This window comes from Dendropsophus ebraccatus, chromosome 9 (genome assembly GCF_027789765.1).
Source record: "Dendropsophus ebraccatus isolate aDenEbr1 chromosome 9, aDenEbr1.pat, whole genome shotgun sequence".
In the NCBI taxonomy this organism is placed as follows: Eukaryota; Metazoa; Chordata; class Amphibia; order Anura; family Hylidae; genus Dendropsophus; species Dendropsophus ebraccatus.
In genome coordinates, this window is record NC_091462.1 from 33,819,969 (window position 1) to 33,845,786 (window position 25,818).

At 44.4% G+C, this 25,818-nt stretch overlaps 1 protein-coding gene across 3 annotated transcripts in view; it reads right to left on the bottom strand.

Annotated features, from left to right (window-relative positions):
- The window catches only part of LOC138800844 (neurabin-1-like), a 71,018-nt gene that overhangs the window by 34,963 nt on the left and 10,237 nt on the right, over positions 1-25,818 (bottom strand). For all 3 annotated transcript variants that reach the window (XM_069982931.1, XM_069982929.1, XM_069982930.1), the window contains exons 3-5: positions 7,774-7,906; positions 6,862-6,982; positions 3,488-3,592 (exon numbers count right to left, since the gene is read on the bottom strand). In XM_069982931.1, the coding sequence (XP_069839032.1) occupies positions 3,488-3,592; positions 6,862-6,982; positions 7,774-7,906 (359 nt within the window). The remainder of the gene's footprint in view (positions 1-3,487; positions 3,593-6,861; positions 6,983-7,773; positions 7,907-25,818) is intronic.

Genomic DNA, 25,818 nt, shown 5'->3' on the forward strand with positions numbered 1-25,818 from the left:
ACGATTAGTGAAAAAACGCGGAACTTGAGCGAACTAATGTGGAAATACAGGTGGGTGTGTACTCGAGCGCTGTCTGTGTGAACTAGCTGCGTAATAAGGACAGATGGGATCACCTAAATATCCCAATATGTAATATACGTAATGTAATATAGCGTTGCACGATGCACCGAAATATCGATACTACTATCGATATTTCGGGCAGAAAAACGGTTCGGTACCAGGATTTCCTGGTATCGATACTTTATGTTAAGCTGCATAATAGCGCAGCTTAAAATAAAGTACAGCGCAGAGACCACGGCCGGCAGCTAGCTGAGCGCCGGCCGTGTTCTCTGTGTGCCCCCCCCTGGTGTCCCCTCCTCCGCCCGCTCTCCGCTCCCGGTGGCGCCAACTTCAAATAACCGGCACATAGCGATTGCTAGTGCCGGCTATTTTACAGGGTAGATGCCGCTGTCACAACTGACAGCGGCATTTAACCCCCCCCCCCCCCCCCCCCCCCAGAGCCACTCCATATGCAGCAGAACCTCTGCACCGCCAGTCCAGCCCTTCATCCACCCCTCCCCTCCGTCCCCCGGGACCCGCCGCTGCACTTTGCGGTCCCTCACACCGGCCAGTCCCCTCCCAGCATACCTGCTTGTGCACAAGAAGGTATGCTAGGAGTTGTAGTGCACGGAGGTATGCTGGGATCGGGAGGCTGCTGCTGCACAACTACATCTCTCACCATACCTTCTAGTGCACTACAACTCTCAGCATACCTCTTTGCACAAAGAGGTATGCTGGGGGTTCTAGTGCACAAGATGATGTTGGGAGTTGCAGTTGTGCAGCAGCAGCCTTCCGACACAACTCCCAGCATATCTCCTTGTCCACTACAACTCCCAGCATACCTTCTTTTGCACTACAACTCCCAGCATATCTTATTGTGCACAAGGAGGTATGCTGGGGGTTGTAGTGCACAAGAAGGTATGCTGGGAGTTATAACAAACAAGGAAATATGTTGGGAGTTGTAGTTGTGCAGCAGCAGCCTCCCATCACAACAACTCCCAGCATACCTCTTTGTGCATTACAACCCCCAGCATACCTCTTTGTGCACAAGAAGATATGCTGGGAGTTGTAGTGCACAAGAAGGTATGCTGGGAGTTGCAGTTGTGCAGCAGCAGCCTCCTGACACCACAACAACCCCCAGGATACCTCTGTGCACTACAACTCCCAGCATACCTTCTTGTGCACAAAGATGTATGCTGGGAGTTGTTGTGTTGGGAGGCTGCTGCTGCACCACTGTACCTCCCAGCATACCTTCTTGTGTACTACAACCCCACCATACCTCTTTGTGGACAAGGAGGTATGCTGGGAGTTGTAGTGCACAAGAAGGTATGCTGGGAGGTACAAGGGAATTAAAAAGTGTAAAAAAAAACCTAGGGAAATCCTACTGTGCTGATCCAGGGGAAGGCGAAAACCCCTATGAGGCAGATGACAATTAAAAAAATTTCAGAATAAAAGTTCTAATAATCCCCGCCTTTCCCTTTTATTCATGTCAAAAAATAAACATTTGGCATCATTGCATGCGGAATTGTCCGAACCATTAAAAGTAACAAAAAAAGTGATCAAAAAGTCACATAAATAAAAATGTGGTGCATGGGGGCATCATACCCACAGTCTGGGTGAGGGGGGGGGGGGGGGATGTCATTATATTTGTATTTTAAGTGCTTTTTTTCAAAAGTATCGAAATGGTATTGAGTATCGGAAAAAAAAAAAGATGGTATCGGTATCGAACTCAAAATTCTGGTATCGTGACATCCCTAATGTAATATAATTATTATTATTATTATTATATAATGTAATATAACATATGATATACAAAACGTGAAATAGACTGTTGAAAAAAGCCCTACACTATGGCCGTATAACCAGTACTAACCTCCAGGTAGACGTTGTATCCAGGTTGAGGTTTTTCAGGTAATCCACTACCTGTATCCCCTCTGGTAAAGTTTGAAAAGAAGCTATCTCACTCCAGATGGTGTTGTAGTGATTGTTGATGAGGGTTGCAGTCTGTTTGCTCCAATTGAAATATCCTCTTCACAATGGACGTGCTCAGGCTGGTAGCGCGTGCAACACTTGCTCCGGCCGGAGCGCGTCCCTTGTGAAGAGGGTACAGTGGTACCTTGGTTTAAGAGTAACTTGGTTTAAGAGCGTTTTGGTTCAAGAGCTCACAGTTTATCAAAATTGTGACTTGGTTTAAGAGCATTGCTTTGGTTTAAGAGCTCCCTGTACTGGGTGGGAGCGCGAGTGGAGGAGGGGCACGGTCTGCATAGCGGGGTCTACAGCACTGTACTTCAACCATGGAAGTCTTCCTCACCAACAGATCCACTTCAGGCTGGGGCTTGTATCAGGGGACATTACTGTGGAGGTAATCTGTCCATAGCTGTAACCCCTCTCTCCCCAGACAGAGAGCGCTGCATGTATGTATCCACATCTGTCCTGCTCATTCCTTCATGCTCCCTGCAGTCTCTGTCCGCCCTTGTGTTTCCCATCCTCTCCATTACTGTACAGTAACTTATAATATCACATATTCTGCTGTTTCTGAATGTTTGTTTCATCTTTTCTACATGTTATTCAGAATAATAAAACAGTATTTTTGGGGTGTGGAACTAAGTGTCTGCATTTCTATGATTTCTTATGGGAAAATTTGCTTTGGTTTAAGAGTGGATTTGGATTACAAGCGCCGCACCGGAACGAATTATGCTCGTAATCCAAGGCACCACTGTATTTCAATTGGAGCAAACAGACTGCAACCCTTTTCAACAATCACTACACCACCATCTGGAGTGAGGATTACTAGCTTTTTTTTCAAACCAGGGGATACAGGTAGTGGATTACCTGACAAACCTCAACCTGGATACAACGTCTACCTAGAGGTTAGTACTTGTTATACGGCCATAGTGTAGGGCTTTTTTCAACATTCTACATCACATTTCATATATCACATGCTCAGAACAGGTACAATTACTTTGTTTTTTGAATGTGGAATTACATTGACCGATTAACGATAATTTTAGGTTCAGATCTAAATCAACAATCAATGACATACGAACGATTTTTCGATTGTGTCCTGCAATTACACAGAACGATTTTCGTTTAAATTCAGACAATATAACGATTATTCGCACGATAATCATCCCGTGTAATAGGGCCTTTAGTTTGCGTCCATGGCAGAGCAAACGACATCTAATAAGAACATTGTAAAGTCCACAGCAGCACAGAGGAATTCAGACTATACTAATCTTGATAGAATACAGTTATACTTTTGCAACAGCTGGAGTCACATGTTGAGGATCACTACTCTCCAGCCAGCTTTACACGTAGTTATTCACACTAGCAATCATATGCAGATATTTTAGCAACTAATATACAGGTTCCCACCTAAGCTTTGTATAAAAGGCCTATACATTGCTGGTTACATGTAGTTATAGAAGAGACTTGGAGCTGTACCCACCTGACTGTACCTTTGGTGTTTTTAAGAACCGTAGCAGCAAAAAGTTGTGTGACTCCAACTAGGCTTGTACCATCCACTTCCACAATTTGGTCATTGACTTGAATTCTGAATTGGAAAAAAAAAGTAGATTAAAAACTAGATAAAAATGGAGTAAAAATACGAGACCGCTCAGACGTCTGTCCACTGCAGCAGGGACTTCAATCATTAACAGGCGTACCATGATTAGGTAATAAGAATCAATATTGACAGACAGCCATGAGGCTATGGTGTCCTGCAACGGTCAAAACTAAAATGTGCCATGTACGTGTAAAACAGGGGTGGGGGAACCTGTGGTCCTCCAGGTACTGCAAAACTATGTTTAGACAGCCAAAGCTATGGTGGGATGATGGGAAATGTAGATCTGCAACGGTTAGAAGTCCGCAGGTTCCCCATCCCTGGTGTAATGTGTCACTATAATAAGGAAACTAACAGCAGGTTAGATGCATCTGACTACGTTCAGATAGCACACAGGTCTCTGGGGATGAAGAAAGTTTCCTCACCTTGATCTTTAGCACTGTTTTCTTTAATTTTGTATTTAATTAAATATGCAAATGAAGAGGTTTGGGGCACTGGGAGTGAAGCTACCACTGATCCATCTCAACTAGCCCGCCCCTCTCAATGAATATTCATCCAGCTCTCTGCAGTGAATAGCACCCCACCCCCAATGTTCGTTAGAAGAGACAGGCGGGCTCTGGGGCAGATAGGTGCACTGAGGGCGGTAGTGATCAGCTCTCCTCCTTATAAGAGACTTTCTATGAATCAAAGGGTAATAAGGAGTACAAGGCTTAGGCTGGGTTCACACTACGTTTTTGCAATCTGTTGGAAAAAATGTGTGTGTGTGCGCATCCGTTCTGATTCGTTTTTCCATTGAATTCCATTATTAAAGAACGGATCCGTTTTTTTTAATTGACACAAAAATGAGGTCAACGTTTTTGTGTACGTCAAAAAACGGATCCGTATGATCCTTTTTTTTTTTAGAATGGAATTCAATATAAAAACAGATCAAAACGGATGCACACGCATGCGTTTTTTCCATCCAATGTTTGCAAAAAAATTGATTGCAAAAACATTGTGTGAACCCAGCCTTAGCATGTTGTTTCTGTCCCTTAGTTTCAGCAATAGGTTGGGGGTCTAAGCATCTGGATCCCAACCAATCAAAACTTCTGATAGGTCACAGAGTGAAGCCAATATACAATATGATTTGCAGAACGTAGATCAGCCATTCAGTCTTATAAAAGTCATTCCACCTTCCAAGTTTTCTGATGCTCTGAGAAGTCTGGAATAAAGGTCCCAATACACTATATACTATAAACAGCCAAACCAGACGCTAGGGGTGGGTCGGTCAACATTATGTGAGTGGGTCTTCCCTTTTCTAAGTAGGTGCCAGGGCATGAACATTTGACCGTGCTGAAATGTTCATTGGCGATTGGGCAACAGTTATTGAAGGTGTATGACCACCTTTAGACTCCAGACTTCTCAGGGGGACTGCAACACCTACAAAGTGGAAACACATTTAAAAAAAAAAAAAAAAAACTAAATGAATTGATGGCCTATTCATTAGATTTGGTCTTGGAGAACGCCGTAAAATAAAAAGCGTTATTTTCAATGTAAGGGTATAAACCCACACACCGTATACGCAGCAAATACGCAGCAGTTGTAATGGTGAAGATTTGATGCTATGTTCAGTTATTTAGATCTAATCTGCTGCGTATTGCAGTAGTAAATACGCTGCATATACGGTGTGTGGGTTTATACCCTAAAACTGAACACTACTGAAGTCAATGGGAAATTGGCCGGCAGTGCACACACTAAGGGTCCTATTCCACGGGCCGAGGAGGGCCCGACCAACGATGTAAACGAGCGGCGCTCTGCTCGATCGCCGCTCGTTTACTGGGCCTATTCCACGGCCCGATGATCGTTGAGCGAGGGCTGCAAGGACATTGTTACCGATGTCCTTGCAGCATCATACATTACCTGCAGGGCTTCTCCTCCGCGCGGTCTTCATCCCCGGGTCCTACGCTCTTCATCTTCATCTTCAGAATGGCTGGTCAGCTGACAGGCCACACTCCTGAGCGCTCCGTCAGCTGACCGGCCATTTTGAAGTTAGAGCGCGCGGGACCCGGGGATGAAGACAGCGCGGAGAAGCCTGGACAAGTAATGTATGATGATGCTGCTGCTTGTCAAATAGTCGGTCGCCCGCCGCGCACCGCTATTCAACCGTAGCGATGCGCGGTGGGGGAACAATGATTTTAGGTCTGTCCCTAAATGAACCATCAGCCGATGACACGATCGGCAGATCGTTCTCTCTATTTCACCGAACGATAATCGGACGAATCAGGCCAAATGGGACCGATCCGGCCGATTATCGTTACTGTGGAATAGGGCCCTAACTCTAAACTGATTACGACCGCCCAAGTAATGAACATGCTCATTATATAACCGCCTGCTTTGGCAAAATATGGACTTTTTAAAATCTGTTTTATTCCCACTCGAAATTACAGACTTATTTAACTTTTATTTTACGGTGTTAACCCAACCTTAAAGTAAAAATTTTACACACTGTGATGGTCAAGGAGACCATTTCACACGGCACACCGCGTGAAAACGAGGTGAAACATCCGTCGCCTTTATAATGTCTGATAGGCGAGTGCTGCAAGTTTTTTCTGAAGTGTTTGGTTTAAAATAAACAGTTTTACTTTAAGGGTAGCTTCACTTATACTGTATCGCAGTGGATTTGATGGTGCGGATCCGCAGCAGATCCGATCTAAATAACTGAACACAGCATAAAATCTGCTGCAGATCCTGTACGTGTGAACGCACCCCGAGGGTAGGAAAAAATCTCAATATACAGCAAGAACCAGGTGAGGATTACCTCACATAGGGAGTTTACCTCACGGATGCAATAGTCCCAACATTACACACGCCCTGCAGGGAGAGAAGCGTTCGGCAGACATTGCAGTGGTGTGACTGGCGAGCCTCGTGCCGACGGTGTTTATTGATTTATGTAGATATCGCGTGTAGGATGTATGACACTGTAAACATCGCCGCAACATGTCTAACCATATATACTGCAGAGAACCATAGAAGACTGGATGGCTTACACTATAGTCATAGCTCATAGTATGATAACAAAATACCTCTGGCTGACTAAAAGGATTCTCCAGGAGTTAAACATCTAAAACAATATTATGGCACAGTATGCATGGACCACTACAGTATCGGCTCTATTGTTTATATGGCTTCTAAAAAAACAACCCTTTAAGAAAACAAGCAACCAAGTCATACATTCCAATAAGTTCCATCAAGGAAAGCAATACCCTGTGCCAATAACTCACCGTCCGTCCCGTTCAGCTGCTCCTCCCTCTGTAATCGTTTTCACAAATATTCCCAGCTTTTCCAAACCCTGGTCCGCGCCGACCCCCATACCTATGATGCTAATACCGAGGCCGCTGTCACCTGGGAAGAGAAAGATGACATGAGAGGAAGATAAACGTACTGACACAGTATACGCTGGAAGGCTAGGTTTATATGATGTCCTTTTTCGGCCATTTGGACGGACATTATATGGCGCTAAAAGGATGGCCGTCATAGAAAAAAACAAGGCCAAAAAAAGACGGCGTGTGAACATATTCATGGCGACAGATAGTCTGAGATTAAGAGGTGGGTGGACCATCATTTCTACCAATTCTCACATGAAAATTACAGTTCTCCCCAACCACATCAGTCAGGAGGCCCCTATAGATATAAGATGGTCAGCTGGTCCCAGCAAAAATGGTCAGGTTCAACCAACAATAATAAAGTGTATGGTCAGCTTCACATGGTTTGTTTTACTAACAAAGCATAAGAAGCAAGAAAAAGTTAGTTGATACAATTTTACTGTCTTGTAGTACATAAAGGAGTTCTCCAGGACATTCTATCGATGGCCTAAGCTCTAAATAAGCTATCAATATCTGATCAGTGGGGTGCTGACAAATGGCAACACGTCCATCAGTAGATTGCCAAAACCATGCTGCCAACATAAGAGATAGAAGCAGACAGCTCCATACGTTTTGTAGTGGTCGTGTTGGGTTACTGCAGCTCAACCACAAAGTTGGTCACAAAGCTGTAAAACATGCAATGGAACACATTGGCTTATACTGTATATGGCAAAGTAAATGTATACACTAGTTCCTGATCCTTTTAACAGAAAAAAAATTATACATACTGTATATAATAATAATAATAAATAATAACAACAACAACAACACCTTTTTCAATTTCAACGGGGAAAACATCCATCTTTTCCACTCTTTTTTCCAACTCATACTCAGCAGAAGCAGCAACAGGGTCCACCTCTTCATTGCGTCTGTCATAGTCTTCATTGGAAAATGTTGGGAATACCTAGGGATGGAGGAAATATAAGAAATCTATAGCCGGAGTGGTGTTTGTATTTGGGATAGAAAACAAGGTTATGTATTATTATGGGATAGGATTGCTCACACCTTGTAAATATAATCTCCATTCAAATTTTAATGCACTTTGGGTAATGAAATTAGATGATACCCATCTCTACAACTAGAAATGACCATTGCCTACACTAACAGGATGATTATAGGAATGCTGAGCCAAGAGATAAAGAATATCCATAAACAGGAGAGAATATTGCCTCTATATCACAGAGGTTTAAAGAGTCACTGTCATATTTTTTTTTTTGCAGATATCAATAGTCCAGGCGATTTTAAGAAACTTTGTAATTGGGTTTATTAGCCAAATCTGCCATTATCTGCATGTAAAAAGCCTTTTCCCAGGTCCCCCCCTCCTTCCTCTTTTTCATCCACTCTGAAAAATCTGAAAATTGTGACTTGTTGCAGGAGACGTACCCTGTCTGCTCTAGGGAGAGGGGAGGGGGGAGGAGGAAGGAGGGAGTTAGCCGGCAGCAGAAAGCAGATAACAGAGGATTACAGGCACTGAGCTGGGTGACAGCTGTAATCTGAGCTCAGACAGGTCACTGGTGACTGTCCCAGGAGATATCCCGTGAGGGATTTGTAGATTAACTCTTTGTTGTCCTGTTTTGGTCTTTTCTTTAGCTCTCTCCATAGGAGAACAATGAAGACAGGGGGGAGAGCTTCAAACTGCTTTTTCATGATAAAAATGCATTTTTCGGATAATAAACCCAATTACAAAGTTTCTTAAAATCGCCTGGACTATTGATTTCTGCAAAAAAAAAATTTCACGACAGTGACACTTTAAGGGGTTATCCAGCGCTACAAAAACGTGGCCACTTTCTTTCAGAGATAACACGACTCTCGTCTCCAGTTCAGGTGAAGTTTGCAATTAAGCTCCATTCACTTCAATGGAACAGAGCAGCAAAACCCCTCCCAAGCTGGAGACAAGAGTGGTGCTGTCTCTGGAAGAAAGTGGCCATGTTTTTGTAGTGCTGGATAACCCCTTTAATCTCCTACTAACCTGGTCAGCCAGAAATAAGCTCTCTCCATGTTAGTTACACTCTTGATTCTGCATAAGAACACGAACCAAATTACACCCATATGAACGTGGTCTTAAATGGATACTCCAAAAAGTTATTTTTGAATGAACTGGAACCAGAATTTTTTTTTTCTAATTACCTCCAGCCTTCCAGTACTTATCAGCTGCTGTATGTCTTGCTCTCTGTTGCCACCTCTGTTTGTGTCAAAAACTGTCCAGAGCAGTAGAGGTTTTCTATGAGGATTTGCCACTGCATAGACAGAGGTGGCAGCAGAGAGCACTGTGTCAGACTGGAAAGACTACACCACTTCCTGCAGGACATACAGCAGCTGATAAGTACTGGAAAGCTGCATTATTTTATAACATATATAAGTAGTTTGCAAATATGTATAAACTTTGTGGCACCACTTGATTTAACGATTTTTCTGGAGTATCCCTTTAACACCCAGAGGGGCCAGGAGTATCATGTGTCCTTCAGTTACTCTTTAATATTATAATATATATATATATATATATATATATATATATATATATATATATATGTATGCGCAACTTTTAAGTTTAGCTCGTCTTCACACATCACCGTTTATTTGAAATTTTGAGAGAACCATGGCAAAATTGTGCTTCGGCCACATGCCATTTACTTTCTTGGTGGCCGGGGGCATATTTACAATGTTATCCCTTAGATAAGGAAAAAGGAAATCAAAGTTTATTTTGACATTGCAGCAATATCAGACAAGTCCAAACAAAACAGAAATATGTAAAAGCGCAGCGACGATAGAGCAAACCACAAGAACAATCCGGGCTCTTTACACAGAAAGCCGAGGTGAAGGTTTGTTTTTACAATGGAATAATCCGGAATGCGGAAATCCTTTTGGGTTTTGCAATTACCTGCCAGACATGGATGGATGAGGGCTCGCACCAGATAACAGGGCATGATCTGGTCACAAGACAACTTCTCATTTACTCAGCACTACAACAAACACAGCCCTTTGTGCTCTCTGCAAACCGCAAGCCCTGATATACAGACAATAGGAGGAACAATGGAAAGGCTGTAACAAAGGTATGAGAGGGTATCTAGGAGTATCGGTGAGCAGACATTGTTGGTCTACCCAAGGTATGCTACTGCTCATCTAGGGGTGTCTTGTTTATGGTTACTTATAAGACCCATGAAGGAGTCAAGGTAAGGATGACAGGTATAGTGATAGATGTTGTATAGTGCAGGGGGAGGAACGACGAGGCAGGAGTCACCAGTCTAAGTTCTTCTTTTGCACAAGTAGGTGACGGAGCAGAGTTAAACAGCTTGTCCAATAAAAAAAAAAAAATTTCTTTCAAATCAACTAGTGTCAGAAAGTTCAATAGATTTGTAATTTACTTCTATTTAAAAATCTCCAGTCTTCCCATACTTATAAACTGTTGTATGTCCTGCAGGAAGTGTTGTTTATTTACATTCAGACACAGTGCTCTCTGCTGACATCTCTGGCCGAGTCAGGAACTGTCCTGAGCAGGAGAGGTTCTCTATGGGGATTTGCTGCTGCTCTGGACAGTTTCTGACTCGGCCAGAGATGTCAGCAGAGAGCACTGTGTCTGAATGTAAATAAACATCACTTCCTGCAGGACATACAACAGTTTATAAGTATGGGAAGACTGGAGATTTTTAAATAGAAGTAAAATACAAATCTATATAAAACTTTCTGAATTTGAAAGAGAGAGAAAAAAAAAAAAAAAAAAAAAAAAAAAATCGTTGGACAACCCCTTTAAGCTTCAAGTGGTCACTGCTTGACGTAGAACCCTTGCATAGGTGGTACACCATGAAAACTATGGACCCCCATTAGATCATTAAAGATGAGCGAACCTGGGCATGCGGCATCAGATTACTGGTGGCTGAAGTAGGACGCAACCCTAAGGGCCTTATTACACGGCATGATTATTGCCCGAAAACCGTTAAATTGTTCTAATTTAAACGATAATCGTTCTGCGTAATTGCAGGCAACGACTGAGAAATCGTTTGTTTGTTGCTGATCGTTGATTTAGATCTGAACCCAAAATCATTGTTAATCGTTCGCTGTAATTCCACATTCGTTCGCTCAAGTTCCGCATTTTTTCACTAATCGTTCAGCGTAATTGCACATTGTTCATTGTTTTGCTGGGATCAGATGGAGTAAACGATCATAGGACGTTAGTTACGATCGTTACTATGTAATAGGGTGAACTTTTTCAGGTTAACAATAAAGAATCTTGTTTGCGATTGTTTATAGTTAGTTGTTAAAGGACAACTCCGGCGGGACCCCCCCCAAAAAAAAAAACACAGACACACACAGACACCATACTCACCATCCCTCCGGTGACGATCGCCACTCCATTCGCCCGCCGTCCGCCTCACCGTCACCTGCCTCCGCCGTCCAGCGATGTCTCTTGCTTCCGGGTCCATGAGAGAGAAAAGGCTGCCAGTGCGCTTGCGCACCGGCAGCCTTTTCATTAGCTGGAGCGCATCACATGGCTTCCAGCAAGCTCAGCCAATCAGGGCTGAGCAAGCTGGAAGCCATGTGATGCGCTCCAGCCAATGAAAAGGCTGCTGGTGCGCATGTGCACCAGCAGCCTTTTCTCTCCCATTCACTCTCAATGAAGACGCCGAGGAGGAAGAAGACCCGGACCGCCCCCCAGCTCTGACATCACCCGACACCAGAGAAGAGGACCGTGACGACCGTAATAGGTAATGTATATATTCTTTAACTTCCGGGGTGGGGGGTCGGGGGTCGGAAAGTGGGGGAAGGGGGCCAGACCGGGTATTTAACCACATTACAAAGTTATACAACTTTGTAATGTGTGTTAAATAAGCCCAAAAAAATTTTCGCCAGAGTTGTCCTTTAATCGTTAAAATCGCTTTGTTTAATAGGACCCTAAGGCTGCCTGGAAAACATGGATCCACTCATCTCTAATGCTCATTCTACCGATCCAGATATCTTAACGTCAGGGAGGCTGCAGCTCCGCCATACACTAACCAATCTAATGGGAACATAAGATGTTGCGATCCTAGCAAAACATTAATAAGCAAATGTATCCATCACCCAAGTCTACCCATTTGGAGCTACGCATGAGACGCTCTCCTTTCTGTCCAAAGGAAGGAAAACTCCCAAGAAACAAAATACACAAGTGTACGATTATTGCTACTTCACAGCATTTGTATATTTTTTAATTTTTAATTTTTTTAATTTTTTTTTTGCAAGGCTCCATTCTTGTCTACGGAATGTCCTTGTATTGCAACTCAGCCCTAGTCAAGTGAATGACATTGAGCAGAAATACTGCATGCAGATCCAAAATTAAATCCTCAGTATAATCCAACTGGTGCCTTATTCCAAAAGGTATATAGAAAATAAGGTGCCAACCATAACATTCATCTAAAAGGACTCTGTAAATCACCATTTAGGCCACGCGCTGGCAGAGGTGGCATCCTACTGTGCATCCCATGCTGGTCTAAACGGGGAAAGAAGAGACATGAAATTTTCAAGGGCTTGCTCAATACCACTGCATAGACCCGGGAAAGACAGCATAAAAATCACTTTAGGGAACAACATTAGAATACAAAAAAGTAAAAAAAAACCAAAACTCCAATATTAAAGACTGCCAAGAAGAAACCCCCAAGTAATGTGATCAGCGTATAGTGTGTATCACTGGCTCAAGTGTTTCCTAGAATATGATCCTGGTGCGCACAACTGGATTATACCAGCGGGGACCACAGAATCACAAACATTTAATGTGTCTGCATTCCTGGTAATAACACATTGTGCGCCATCTACTTCACTTAAAAATACAGTCATATACTTATGGCAAAAGCAGCTGCTTTTCAGATCCTGTTACCGTAAATGGTGGGTGTGGGAAGAAGAGGGTTTCAAAGCCTCTTACCACTGGCATTTAAGGAATGGCCAGGGCACCGAGTGCCGGTCTAGGAGAGTCATTACTCATTACCGCTTCAATGAGGAAGCTATCCGGGCTATCTATGTTAGAAAAATAAAATTGCATATGTATATGTGTATTCTGCCATTGTCAACACATTTATTTTCATATATCGTATAACAACTGTGCTCAGGCTGCCAACACCCAGTGCACACTAGGAAAGAACAGTCAGATGGCTCAATGGTTAGCATCGGTGACTTGTAGCAATACGGTCTTGGGTTCAAATCGAACCAAGTGCAAGATATTCATGGAGACTATACAAAATGGCAAGCAGTCTGTATGGGTTTCTTCACATTACTCCAGTTTTACCCCAAACATATACTGAGGTTATAGATAGAATATAGATAGTGAGCTCCAACGGTACAAGAACAGATGGGAATAGAGACAATCTCTATACAGTGCTGTCCTACAAAAAGATTCACTAGATGCCAACTTAGTTGTGTATACACACACACTATAATATAGCATATTTTATACTATATTAATTAGTTAAAATCCTCTCCCTTAAAAAAAACTAAAATTTTATCTGTGTCTGTCTATCTTGTGGGAGGGCGATAGTGTTGGCTACCTGCTATACTGTACAGCAGGAACAGGAAGTTCAATACAGGATGTACCCTAGACAGGAAGTGGGACAATTGAGGAGTGGACAGTTTGTATCTGGAGCAGAAGGAAAGTGGGGTAAAATAATTTACCCATATATGTTAATTTATTAGACAGGTGAACATAGGTATCATCATCACCTCCATCTTCATCATCAAACCCCTTTCAAGCTAGCCAAACAAAAGAGGTAGCAGAGAGCATTCAGTCGAAAGCTAACGCCACCATACACCTACTGTACAGGATTATCAATGGCCATAGGTGCCAGTATTAGACAAAAATATGCTACTCTTGTTTCCTGTCACCCAAGCCCATCGACAGCATATACATAATACCATACACAATACCCAATAAGTGGCAGTGTGTAGGCATGTAATGGTGTGTCTTTCACTGCACCGCTAAAACATATTGATAACATTGCTACCAGAGTAATAATCACTGCCAGGACTTCATTTACTTCTACCACTGGGATTCAACCTTGTGAAACTACCCATCTGGAGACTGAGAGCTGTAGTTTTAAGAGAGCCGGAAAACCACAGCGGGTTAGACCTCTAGCTTATACTATGCCCTATTAAGTTTATAGGATGTAGGGAGCAAAGACCGGAAGAGTGCACTTTGCCATAGGAAGCTCTCACCTGTTCTGCAAACGCTGTAGGGTGTGAGCCGTTCTGTGAGCTGGGAAGAAGGAATGTGGACAAATGAGGAGGAGCACATTCCACAGGTAAGACAGGCCAAGAGCCCAGCGCAATACAGGCAGCTCATTGTATGTGCATTACTGTACTCTGCACCGTGCTTCCCTCTAGGACACATATGCTAGCACCACGAGCGGACATCTGGACGTGCAAGAAGGTTCATTACATAAAGTGACTGGCCAAGCATTTTGATGTGTGACATAATGTGACAGGGGACAATCATTTGGACTCTGTTCACACAGCCACTGGTTCATCAGGTTTTTATGCTTTTCGATGGCAAGTAGTCATGTATAAGAAAAAAAAACTGGAGGACAGAGACAGGTTCACATATTGCAGGAACAGTGTCCAGTTTCTCTCCTGCAACATAACACTAGCTAAGCCCAGACCCACTAACTGTATGTTCTGTCCTGGTCTCTCTGTTACTAGAGACAGACTGAGCCTAATGACAGGCAGTGAACAGCAGAATGCAGTGAAGTAATACACCTGGTGGTCGGGACGTATTTTGGTATTTTTTTGGTAAATTAAGTGATTTACTAATATGTAACAGATCACAGACTATATTGGCCATTTAATCTAAGTTCACAGTGCCGTAAGGAGAAGTCCAGTGAAAATTTTTATTAAAGAATTGTATTGCCCCCCAAATGTTATACAAATTACCAATATACACTTATTATAGGAATTGCTTATAAAAAGTGTTTTTTTTTCCCTGCACTTACTACTACATCAAGGCTTCACTTCCTGGATAACATGGTGATGTCACGACCTGAGTCCCAGAGCTGTGTGGGCTGTTGCTGCTGGAGAGGATGATGGCAGGGGGACACTGGGGGACACAGGGCACTGGAGAGACACTGAGCATCCCCCTGCCATCATCCTCTCCAGCAGCCACAGCCCGCACAGCTCTGGGAGTCGGGTTGTGACATCGCCACTTTGTCCAGGAAGTGACATCACAATGTTATCCAGGAAGTGACATCACCATGTTATCCAGGAAGTGACATCACAATGTTATCCAGGAAGTGACATCACCATGTTATCCAGGAAGTGACATCACTATGTTATCCAGGAAGTGACATCACTATGTTATCCAGGAAGTGACATCACCATGTTATCCAGGAAGTGACATCACCATGTTATCCAGGAAGTGAAGCCTTGATGTAGTAGTAAGTGCAGGGAAAAAAAAACACTTTTTATAAGCAATTCCTATAATAAGTGTATATTGGTAATTTGTAGTAAGTGCAGGAAAAAAACACTCTAAGCATTTCCTGCAATAAGTGTATATTGGGGATTTGTATAACTTTTGGGGAGCTGTAAAAAGTTAATGTAAAGTATAGCATATTCTTTGTGTCAATAACCACAAAGTAACTTGATGGACCCTAATATAGGTCATCAACAAATATATAGCAATTGGCTTCATCAGGAACCCCCAACACCCCTTTCTTTTTCTTTATATCCACTTCTTGCACCAGGAGGCACAGGTGCTGCCATCTCTCCACCATGCTTTTAACCGCAGCTCTGATTATCCATCAAGTATCAGCATGACATTTCTGTTAGAAAGTACATTACATCATTACCGTAAAAACAGAAGGATTATAAACTCCGGCCACACATTACCACACATATAATGAGCCAGTTAAAGGGAACTTTACGACCACATCAAGCTGCTAACACAGCTAAATAAGTCCCGAGGAATCAGGTTTATTCATTCCTAGGGTGCAAATCAAATCTCAATTATCTCATTCTAAAGGCTATTACTCTGATATTTCTGAAAATACAGACACACATCTTGGCAGCAAGAAAGAGGGGGGGGGGGGGGGGGGGGGGGAAACTATACACAAGCCTTCGCTCTGCAGCGCCCGGTGCACTGTTTACGGTGACGTCCGCAGAATGCCGCCAGGCGATGTGTAGCAGTTGCGGTGCAAAGTCAGAATTGCGCAGAGAGTAGAGTTTGGTATTTTTTGTTCTGCCCTTCGCTATTGACTTTTTTCTCTTTTTTTTTTTTTTTTTTTTTTTTTTTTTAACGACTGGGGGTAAAAAAACAAATAGTCTGGGAAAAGCAACAATTTGCCCTTGAGCTAAGTGTTGCATAAAATTAATAAAATATGCTATACTCACCTCCTCTGGTCCCCCACAGCATCAGCAGCAATACTCATAGTCCTCCACTGGTCTGTTTTTTTCCTCAGATTTTGTGCCACCCTGCCCCTTCAGGATACTGCTGCAAACACTGACCGGTTAAGAGGGTAGGACCGCACTAGAGATGAGCAAACCTCAAGCATGCTTGGGTTAGTCTGAACCAGAGCATACAGCATTGGATTACCGCAGTCTGAAGCAGCTAGATTCAGCCCTAGGGAGTCCTGGAAAACATGAGTCGTACCTTGGTTTAAGAGTAACTTGGTTTAAGAGTAACTTGGTTTAAGAGCTCACAGTTTTTCAAAATTGTGACTTGGTTTAAGAGCATTGCTTTGGTTTAAGAACTCCCTGTACTGGGTGGGAGCGCTAGTGGAGGAGGGGCATGGTCTGCATAGCGGGGTCTACAGCACTGTACTCTGACCCAGGAAGTCTCCCACACCTTCCAAATCATAGCAGATCCACTTCAGGCTGGGGCTTGCATCAGGGGACAGGATTGTAGAGGTAATCTCTCCATAGCTGTAACCCCTCTCTCCCCTGACAGAGTGCTGTATGTAGGTGCCCACATCTGCTCTGCTCATTCCTTCATGCTCCCTGCAGTCTCTGTCAGTCCTTGTGTTTTCCATCCTCTCCATTACTGTACAGTAACTTATAATATCACATATTCTGCTGTTTCTGAATGTTTGTTTCATCTGTTTTACATGTTATTCAGAATAATAAATCATTATTTTTTGGGGGGTGGAACCAATTGTCTGCATTTCTATGATTTTTTATGGGAAAATCTGCTTTGGTTTGAGAGTAGTCCCGGAACAAATTATGCTCGTAATCCAAGGCACCACTGTACATCCTATGGTCTATGGCTGTATCCATGTTTTCCAGGCAGCTTTAGTGCTGCATCCAACTTCATCAGCAACCGGTAATGAAATTCAGAGAGTTCGGTTTCCTACTAACCCAAACCTGCTTTAGGTTCACTAATCTCTAGACAGCACACAATCCATAAAAAGCAGAGACTGGCTGCATCCACGTGGCAGCTGTGGGGGACTGCAGTAGGGGAATATAGCATATTTATTACTTTAAAGCGACTCTGTACCCACAATCTGTCCCCCCCTAACCTTTGGATAGCTGCTTTAAATCCAAGATCTGTCCTGGGGTCCATTCGGCAGGTGATGCAGTTATTGTCCTGAAAAACAACTTTTAAACTTGCAGCCCTGTGTCAAACTGGCATTGCCTAGATTGTGTATGCATTAGGCTGGCACAACCTCTCTGTCCCTCCTCCCTGCCCTCATCATCATTAGCCAGGTATTCTCCTATTCCTCACTTGTCTGAACACTGTACAGGTGCCTTAACGATCCAGTCCATGTGCCGTGCTAACACAGGTGATAAATAGTAGAAAATGTGCCTGGGGCATTCCTGATGATGAAGAGGGTGGGGAGGAGGGACGGAGAGGCAGTGCAAGGTTAGGACACAGATACTCTAGGCCATGCCAGTTTGTCACAGGGCTGCAAGTTTAAAAGTTGTATTTCAGGACAATAACTGCATCACCTGCCAAACGGACCCCAGGACAGATCAGATCTTGGCGTAAAAGCAGCTATCCGAAGGTACAAGTGGTTTGGGGGGGGGGGGGGGACAGATTGTGGTTACAGAGTCGCTTTAATACAATCCTATATCCTATAAAATATTTTAAAAAAAAACAAGTTACAATTTCTGGCCCCTTCTGCACTCTGCCTTGCACAATTAGCTGAATACAGTGGATATTTTAGCGCGCAGGCCGCTGGCAGCCTCTCCAGGACTACAAGTAACGCCATCACAATATAAACTGTGCGCTGCCAGCGATCCGCAGAAAGAATGTGAGGGGTTGCTAAGGAATACCTCAGCTATGGCATACAATGCCTCTTTCTTTACCAAAAGCCTCTTAAGTAAAAGGGAAGCCAAGAAAATCCCAAATGATACGCTCCGGCCGAGCCAGCCTGCCTTCACAAGTATAGAAACGGGGCCTCAATGTAAAAGAAATGAGAGCGCAGATGTCCGCTGGAGTCTGTACAGTGACTGTGCTGGGAATAAAGCACAAGAGGGGAATACAAAGTGAGTCCAGGCAGACATTCCACATGTCCGGCCCGCTCCGGCCACCGAGAGCAGCGCCTAATGCTTTACAGGATTCCTGTGTTATGCTGGAAACATTTACCGTTACCATGACAACCAGATGCCTGGAGGTACCCACGACCTAGTGCGGGTCACTGCAACGTTGAGCGCACACGGAAAGTCAGCTGCTAAAAGGGCTTGCTTCTTGGATCTCTTAAGCAGCCTGAGTTAGTGGCTCAATGTTTAACCTCTTAAAAGCCAAGCCATTTCTAGACTTAACAACCCAAACTCCCAACCCCCCCACATACCATTACCCATCGCTACGTAGCTATTTAAGGCCTTGGCTTTTTTTTTTTTTACACGGGACAAGTCTTTTATTTTGGGGAATCACTCCCAGGCAGCTGTGAGGTAGCATTTTATAAACTAATATAAAAAATATATATATATATTTATTTTATTTTTTTTTTATTTATTTTTTTTAAAGTGTTTAATTAAAAAAAAAAAAAAAAAAAAGAACCCTTTAACTTCGTTCACACTATGATCATTTTTGTTGTTGTTGGGAGTTAAACGGTTGTAAAACTTGGCAGGTGGTCACCATCACATACATGTACTACAGCATGCAGAAAAGGAATCCTTACTAGAGGTGAGCGAACCTCGAGCATGCTCAAGTCCATCCGGATCGTTCGCCATTTGATTAGCGGTGGCTGCTGAAGTTGGATAAAGCCCTAAGGTTGTTTGGAAAACATGGATACAGCCAATGACTATATCCATGTTTTCCACATAGCCTTAGGGCTTTATCCAACTTCAGCAGCCACCGCTAATCAAATGCCGAACGATTCGGATAGACTCGAGCATGCTCGAGGTTCGCTCATCTCTAATCCTTACCGCTGTGCATGTACATGCAGATGTGAGAAAGGGTTAAAGTGAAGGTTCCAAGCTGCTGACACTATTAGGGCCAGTTCATATATGAAAGGTACCATGTGTCTCCTTGGCCTAACAGCTATCTAAAAAAAAATTCAGCGGAATTCCCACTTGCCTCAGTGTCAAACGGAGACTCTATGGGAGGGCTCGCGCCCAAGAAGAGCAGAGACGCGCGAGCCCGCCCACAGGGTCTCCGTTTGACACTGAGGCAGGCGGAATTCCGACAAATTTATTTAAATAGCTGTTAGGCCTAGGAGACACATGGTACCTTTCATATATTTGTCTGTGCCTTCACAACTTGTTTTATTCTCTGCTGCTAAGTGTCGAAGAAGCTTGTAATCATCTTCACCTCTAAACAAGCCTTTAGTTATACAGACAGGTCGGCTAAATGGTCTTAAAATCCACAGTAACTGTGTTAAAGGAGCTGTATATTCATCATCAGTAACTCTAATGGGAGCTTCTATCCCCCCCCACCCCATGGACAACTTGTATAAAAAGTCCAACCTATGGAAAGTTCTGGCTGACATGGTGACCCTATTAAAGCACATAAAGACATGTATTTTTCAGAGGCTTGATACTGGGGCCTCAAAGACCAACATATATTACTATGCAGCTCCAAATACTGCTTGCTGTGTAGTGGTCATATTACTTTAAACACTTGCAGTCAAATACAGGTACAAACCAACACCACAGTAATAAATAATTTTCCTCCGCAAAAAGCCAGCACCACAGTGCAAAAACAATACTTCTCAAGCTGAAGTACACCAACACCACAGCGCAAAAATGAATTCTACTTTACCAAATCCAAACACCAAAGTGCAGAAATAATGACTTCAACTGTAAGAAACCAACACCACAGTGCAGCAATAAATACTGCTCCACTTACAGACTTACAAAACTTCTGTTACCATGTACAATCATTGTCATAACTTGTCTGAAACCGATCCCACTAAACATTATACATTAGACCTTTTACTCTGAGCATATTTATCTATACCCAAGATATTTGACTTGGCGCCAGTCAAATAAAAAAAAAAAAAAAAAGCTCTACAGGTTAGAGCTAATTTTGTATTTTTGGGGAGGGGGAGAAAGAAAAAAGTCTGTACGTACATCGTAGCATTATTGCTTAAAAACAGGGCTCCAGATGGCGACCATAATGGTCGCCAATGCGACTGACTTTTTGCAAATGGCGCCCAGCTTTATTAATCTGGGCGCCATTTGCGACTGGCCCCGGCGGCAGCGCGCTGTCTCTTTAAGATGCGCGGCTGATGCGCGGCTGCCGGGGGTGTCCCGTCCTATCCCCGGCAGCGCGGCGCATCAGTGAGCTGCCTGGGGCCCTGACTTCCGGCACAGGAAGCGCGCGTCAGAGACGCTTCCTGTGTCAGAAGTCACAGCCCCGGCGTACAGAGAGCTCACTGACGCGCCGCGCTGCCGGGGATAGGACGGGACACCCGCGGCAGCCGCGCATCAGCCGGGGACAGCGTCCGAAGAAGAAGAGGATCGCCGGGGGAGCGGGTTGTCAGGTGAGTTTGTGTGTTTGTTTTTTTTTAAATATTGCTTAGCATAGAGGAAAGGGGGGGGGGGGCTTTATAATGGGGGGAAGAGAAGGGGGGCATCTATAATGGGGGGAGAAGAGGGGCCATCTTCAAGGGGGGGAGAGGGGGCCATCTATAATGGGGGGAGAAGAGGGGGCATCTATAATGGGGGGGAGAAGAGGGGGTATCTATAATGGGGGGGAGAAGAGGGGGTATCTATAATGGGGGGGAGAAGAGGGGGTATCTATAATGGGGGGAGAAGAGGGGGTATCTATAATGGGGGGGAGAAGAGGGGGTATCTATAATGGGGGGGAGAAGAGGGGGTATCTATAATGGGGGGGAGAAGAGGGGGTATCTATAATGGGGGGGAGAAGAGGGGGTATCTATAATGGGGGGGAGGAGGGGGCATCTATAATGGGGGGGGGAGAGGGGGCATCTATAAGGTGAGGGGGAATCTATAAGGGGGGGAGAAGAGGGGGCATCTATAATGGGGGGGAGAAGAGGGGGTATCTATAATGGGGGGGGAGGAGGGGGCATCTATAATGGGGGGGGGAGAGGGGGCATCTATAAGGTGAGGGGGAATCTATAAGGGGGGGAGAAGAGGGGGTATCTATAATGGGGGGGAGAAGAGGGGGTATCTATAATGGGGGGAGAGGGGGCCATCTATAAGGGGAGGGGGTATCTATAAGGGGGGGAGAAGAGGGGGCATCTATAATGGGGGGAGGAGGGGGCATCTATAATGGGGGGGAGAAGAGGGGGTATCTATAATGGGGGGGAGGAGGGGGCATCTATAAGTGTAGGGCAAACTGGCTGCAGACACTGGGAGATAGATATATGCACAATTATTATTATCAGGGCCCCTCAGGTGTCTGTATTGTAGGGGGTCACTTGCATTAGTCACTAGGTGAGAGATATATCTATCTATATACACATCTTGTGGGGGGTCACTATGGCTGCAGTCATAAGTCTAGCTCAGTATGTATAGACTGTTGCAAGCTTTTAAAGGGAACCTGTCACCCCCCGTGACGGGGTGACAGGCTCCCAACCCCCCGTTAGAGCCCCCTATACTCACCTCATCCCGCCGGGTCCCACTTCTGAAGATGGTCGGGTCACGGAGATCTCAGCCGCTGCAGCCCGGTGCGCACACTGAGAGATGAGTCCAACACTCATAGAGAATGACGGAGCACTGGACTCTCCTGTCATTCTCTGAGCGTTGGACTCATCTCTCAGTGTGCGCGTCGGGCTGCAGCGGCTGAGATCTCTGTGACCCGACCATCTTCAGAAGCGGGACCCGGCGCCATGAGGTGAGTATAGGGGGTTCTAACGGGGGGTTGGGAGCCTGTCACCCCGGCACGGGGGTCGACAGGTTCCCTTTAAGTTCAAGTTCAGAAGAGTAAGCCTCATTAAAAGGCTAGCCAAGTGAGGCTGAAGTACTGAGTCAGACTGGATATGGTTATCAAGTTGCAAGTTTCCATGTTGAACGTTTTCAAACTAAGAAAAGAAAGAATCTAAAGGAGGAGGAGGAGGAGGCTGCGGCCTCTGCACACAGTAAGTCCCATTTAACATAACATTAATTTTACATGGTTTAAAATGTTGGCGACCAAATATTCTATTTGGCGCCTAAATTTTTCAGGTTAGGAGCCAATGGCTCCTAGGTAAATTTTTTAGTCTGGAGCCCTGAAAAAGACTATCATAAAGAGTATTAAGGCCGTAGTATTGTACGGCCTAGCACACTTGACTTTGGCTCCCATCCTGCTGCACATAGCATGTAAACAGTGTCAGACAATAGTCTCGCTGTCGACTGTTATCCAATACAGAAGCACAGGTCTACAAGAGAGAAAGATGAGAAGAATGAACTTTTTGAGTCATGCAGTCGGCATTTAAAAGCTTCGGCCCCACTTTGTAGTATACGGAAAGGAAACAAGGGAATGGTGCACAAAATGTTTTTCAAGGTTTGTTTCTTTTACCACCGGTATAAGTGTGTATATATTGTCTTATCCTATAATGAGCTGTTGGGATGTGATTACGAGCATACAGTGGATAAGCAACAGTCCTGATAGGAAGGAGGAGCAGACTACACAGCCAGACAGCTCATTTAGGAAGGAGGAGGACCAGAATACACAACCAGACAGGTGATATAGGGAGGAGGAGCAGATTACACAGTTAGGGTATGTGCACACTGAGGAATTTAGATGGAACCTCAGTCGCGGAATTCCCAGCTTACGCCGGCTGGCGGACTGCAGCGGGTGCGCGCCTCTCCGCCCGTGTCATAGACTCCATTCTATGCATTGGCGGATTCCGTCCTCTGTCCAAAGAATGATCAAGTTCATTCTTTGGACGGAGGGAGGAATCCGCCCGTGCATAGAATGGAGTCTATGACACTGGCGGATTACGCAACGAACTTTCCGTCTAAATTACTCAGTGTGCACATACCCTCAATATGGGGGGGGAGGAGCGTAACATGGTGGCTTGAACCTGGCAGAGTATGTATGCTATTCATTCACTCACTCTTTATGTGCCGACTACTTCCTACTCTGGCTACTCTTTCTAGGACACAAATTCAGATATCCTTATTGTGCTGCACCACCATAACTTACTTGGCCTAGGACCATGTACACTATTGTGCAATTGAGATGAGCGAAGCATGCCTTGTTGGAAGCAGAAGCATTGGCTTTTGAACCCCGCTCTGTGGAGAAGGTAGAGAGAGCCCGAGGACCACATGGAAAGCATGGACACTGCTTATGGCTGCATCCACGTTTTCCAGGGGGTCCTTGGGCTAAGTATTGGAAGAAAGGATTGGACATGTACAAAGCCAAAATGCACAATTCTTCTTCCCCCCCTACCTTTACCATCAGTAGTCAGAATATCCTCCCTTCTTTAGCTACTTGGCCAGTCTTGGTGGTGTCAGCTGGTTCTTACAGTATATGGATAGGAACAGCCTAACCACCCCAAAGTCTACCATCAGGAGACACCACCATCATTCAAACGAATTCTGACTTCATAAACAAGCTCTGAAACCTTTAGGATTAACCTAACAATAGCAAGCTCAGATCATCTGCAGATGTAAAGCGATCTACATGAATAGAATTAACAGGCTAACAAAAGCTTTACAGCGCCATTACATTACATGTACACTATACAGAACCTGCACTTCGAACATTAACGTGAGCTCCCACTTGTAAAACAGTAAAAGGTATTTACTCTCACAAAGATAATCCCCATACAGCTGACTGGAGATCAAACAGGACCAACCTAGGGCCAAGCTATAGACGTCGTAGACAGACGATCAGAAGCCATCATTACCACATGTGCTGCAGTAGGCCGCTCACCCAACATCACCAAGGGCACATTATCTGCCGAACCAGGCAGATATTTCCCTATGTAATAGAGACAGCGATCAGCTGAGGAGCGATGGCTTGCTCGTACATTGTCTTTCAACATGTTAAGAAGTTGGCATGTCATCGGCCGCATGCTGCTCTGTGTAAAAGGTGAGACTTAACCGATGGTAAATTAAAGTAAGGGCTGCACTGACATCGCCAACGAAGTCCATGCAGCCCTGCCTGCACGATTATCACAGTTTCTAATAGACTCGGTAAGCAACCACTATTCTAGCAGATCAGGGCTAACTCACCCTTGGTATTAAAGTGAATCTGCATCCACCAAATGCATCAGTGTTACACTTGTGTTAAAAGGTAGAAATGTCAATTGTTTAAGGGGTTATCCAGCGCTACAAAAACATGGCTACTTCCCCCCCTCTCTTGCCTCCAGTTCAGTTGTGGTTTGCAATTAATCTCCATTTATTTCAATGGAGTTCCAAACCCCACCCAATCTGGAGACAAGAGAAGGAAAAATGTGGCCATGTTTTAGTAGCGCTGGATAACCTCTTTAACATAACGTGGATTCACAATAATGATAGACGCTCTTCCCTGGACTGTGGTAGTGACAAAGCTGCTACACTAAAACCTCCCAGTTCTCTTACAAAGCTGCTACACAAACTTTACAAGAACGTCCCACAAACATCAAAGCTGAACGTGTGAACGAGCGCATGAAGCCGGAAATACGTCCAAAAGGATCAGGGAGAACAATGCCTCTCAGTACACAATTAGATGCTTAGCTCTTGATTTACAAGCAAATTAAAATGTTTGTTCTCAGGCATTTAGGTTTGTAGAAGAGACTGATTGCCCAAATAATAAGGATTATCCTGGTAGGGCAAGGCGTGGCAAACAAACTGGGGAAAGGGAACCAATATTTGTTGTGGACAAAGTTATGTGGAAGAGAAGAGAAGAGACACATGTGATAAACAATGACAAATACAGATGTACGCTGGGGAATCCGTCTTTTAACTCCAGGCTACACTGAATGTTGTACACATCAGTTAGAGGGGCTGTCCAGGTGCAAAAAAAAAAAAAAGTTACTACCACGTCAGGGTTTCCTAAGAAAAAAACAAAACAAAAAAAATACTCAACTCCCCCGATTCCCACCACTGCCGTCCAAAACATCCTGGTCTTCACAACAGTGATGAGCCACCTCAGCCAGCGATTGGCCAAGCAAGCAGTTTATAACAGGGTCACCGTGTCACAGGAACCAGCAGTGACCAGGAGCCTTCAGAAGTGCAGTGGTGGGGACTGGCACAGCTGAATAGGACATGAAATCTATATTAGTTAAGACGACAATACCCCTTTACATTAAAGGGTAACTATCAGCATGTATACCGCTGAGGAGGAATGTATGTGCCTTACCTTCCTCCTCGGCACCGGTCTCATGCTGTTAGCCGAAGTAATCTGCACAGCAATGCACTGTTAGGGGCACTGCCGTGGGTCGGATGAGGAGGCAGTGCTCCGAAAAGGAAGGACTGGCAACGTAGGTCTGGCACCAAGGAGGAAGGAACGATGCACACTTTCTTCCTCAGTGTCCCGGCGCTATTAGCAGG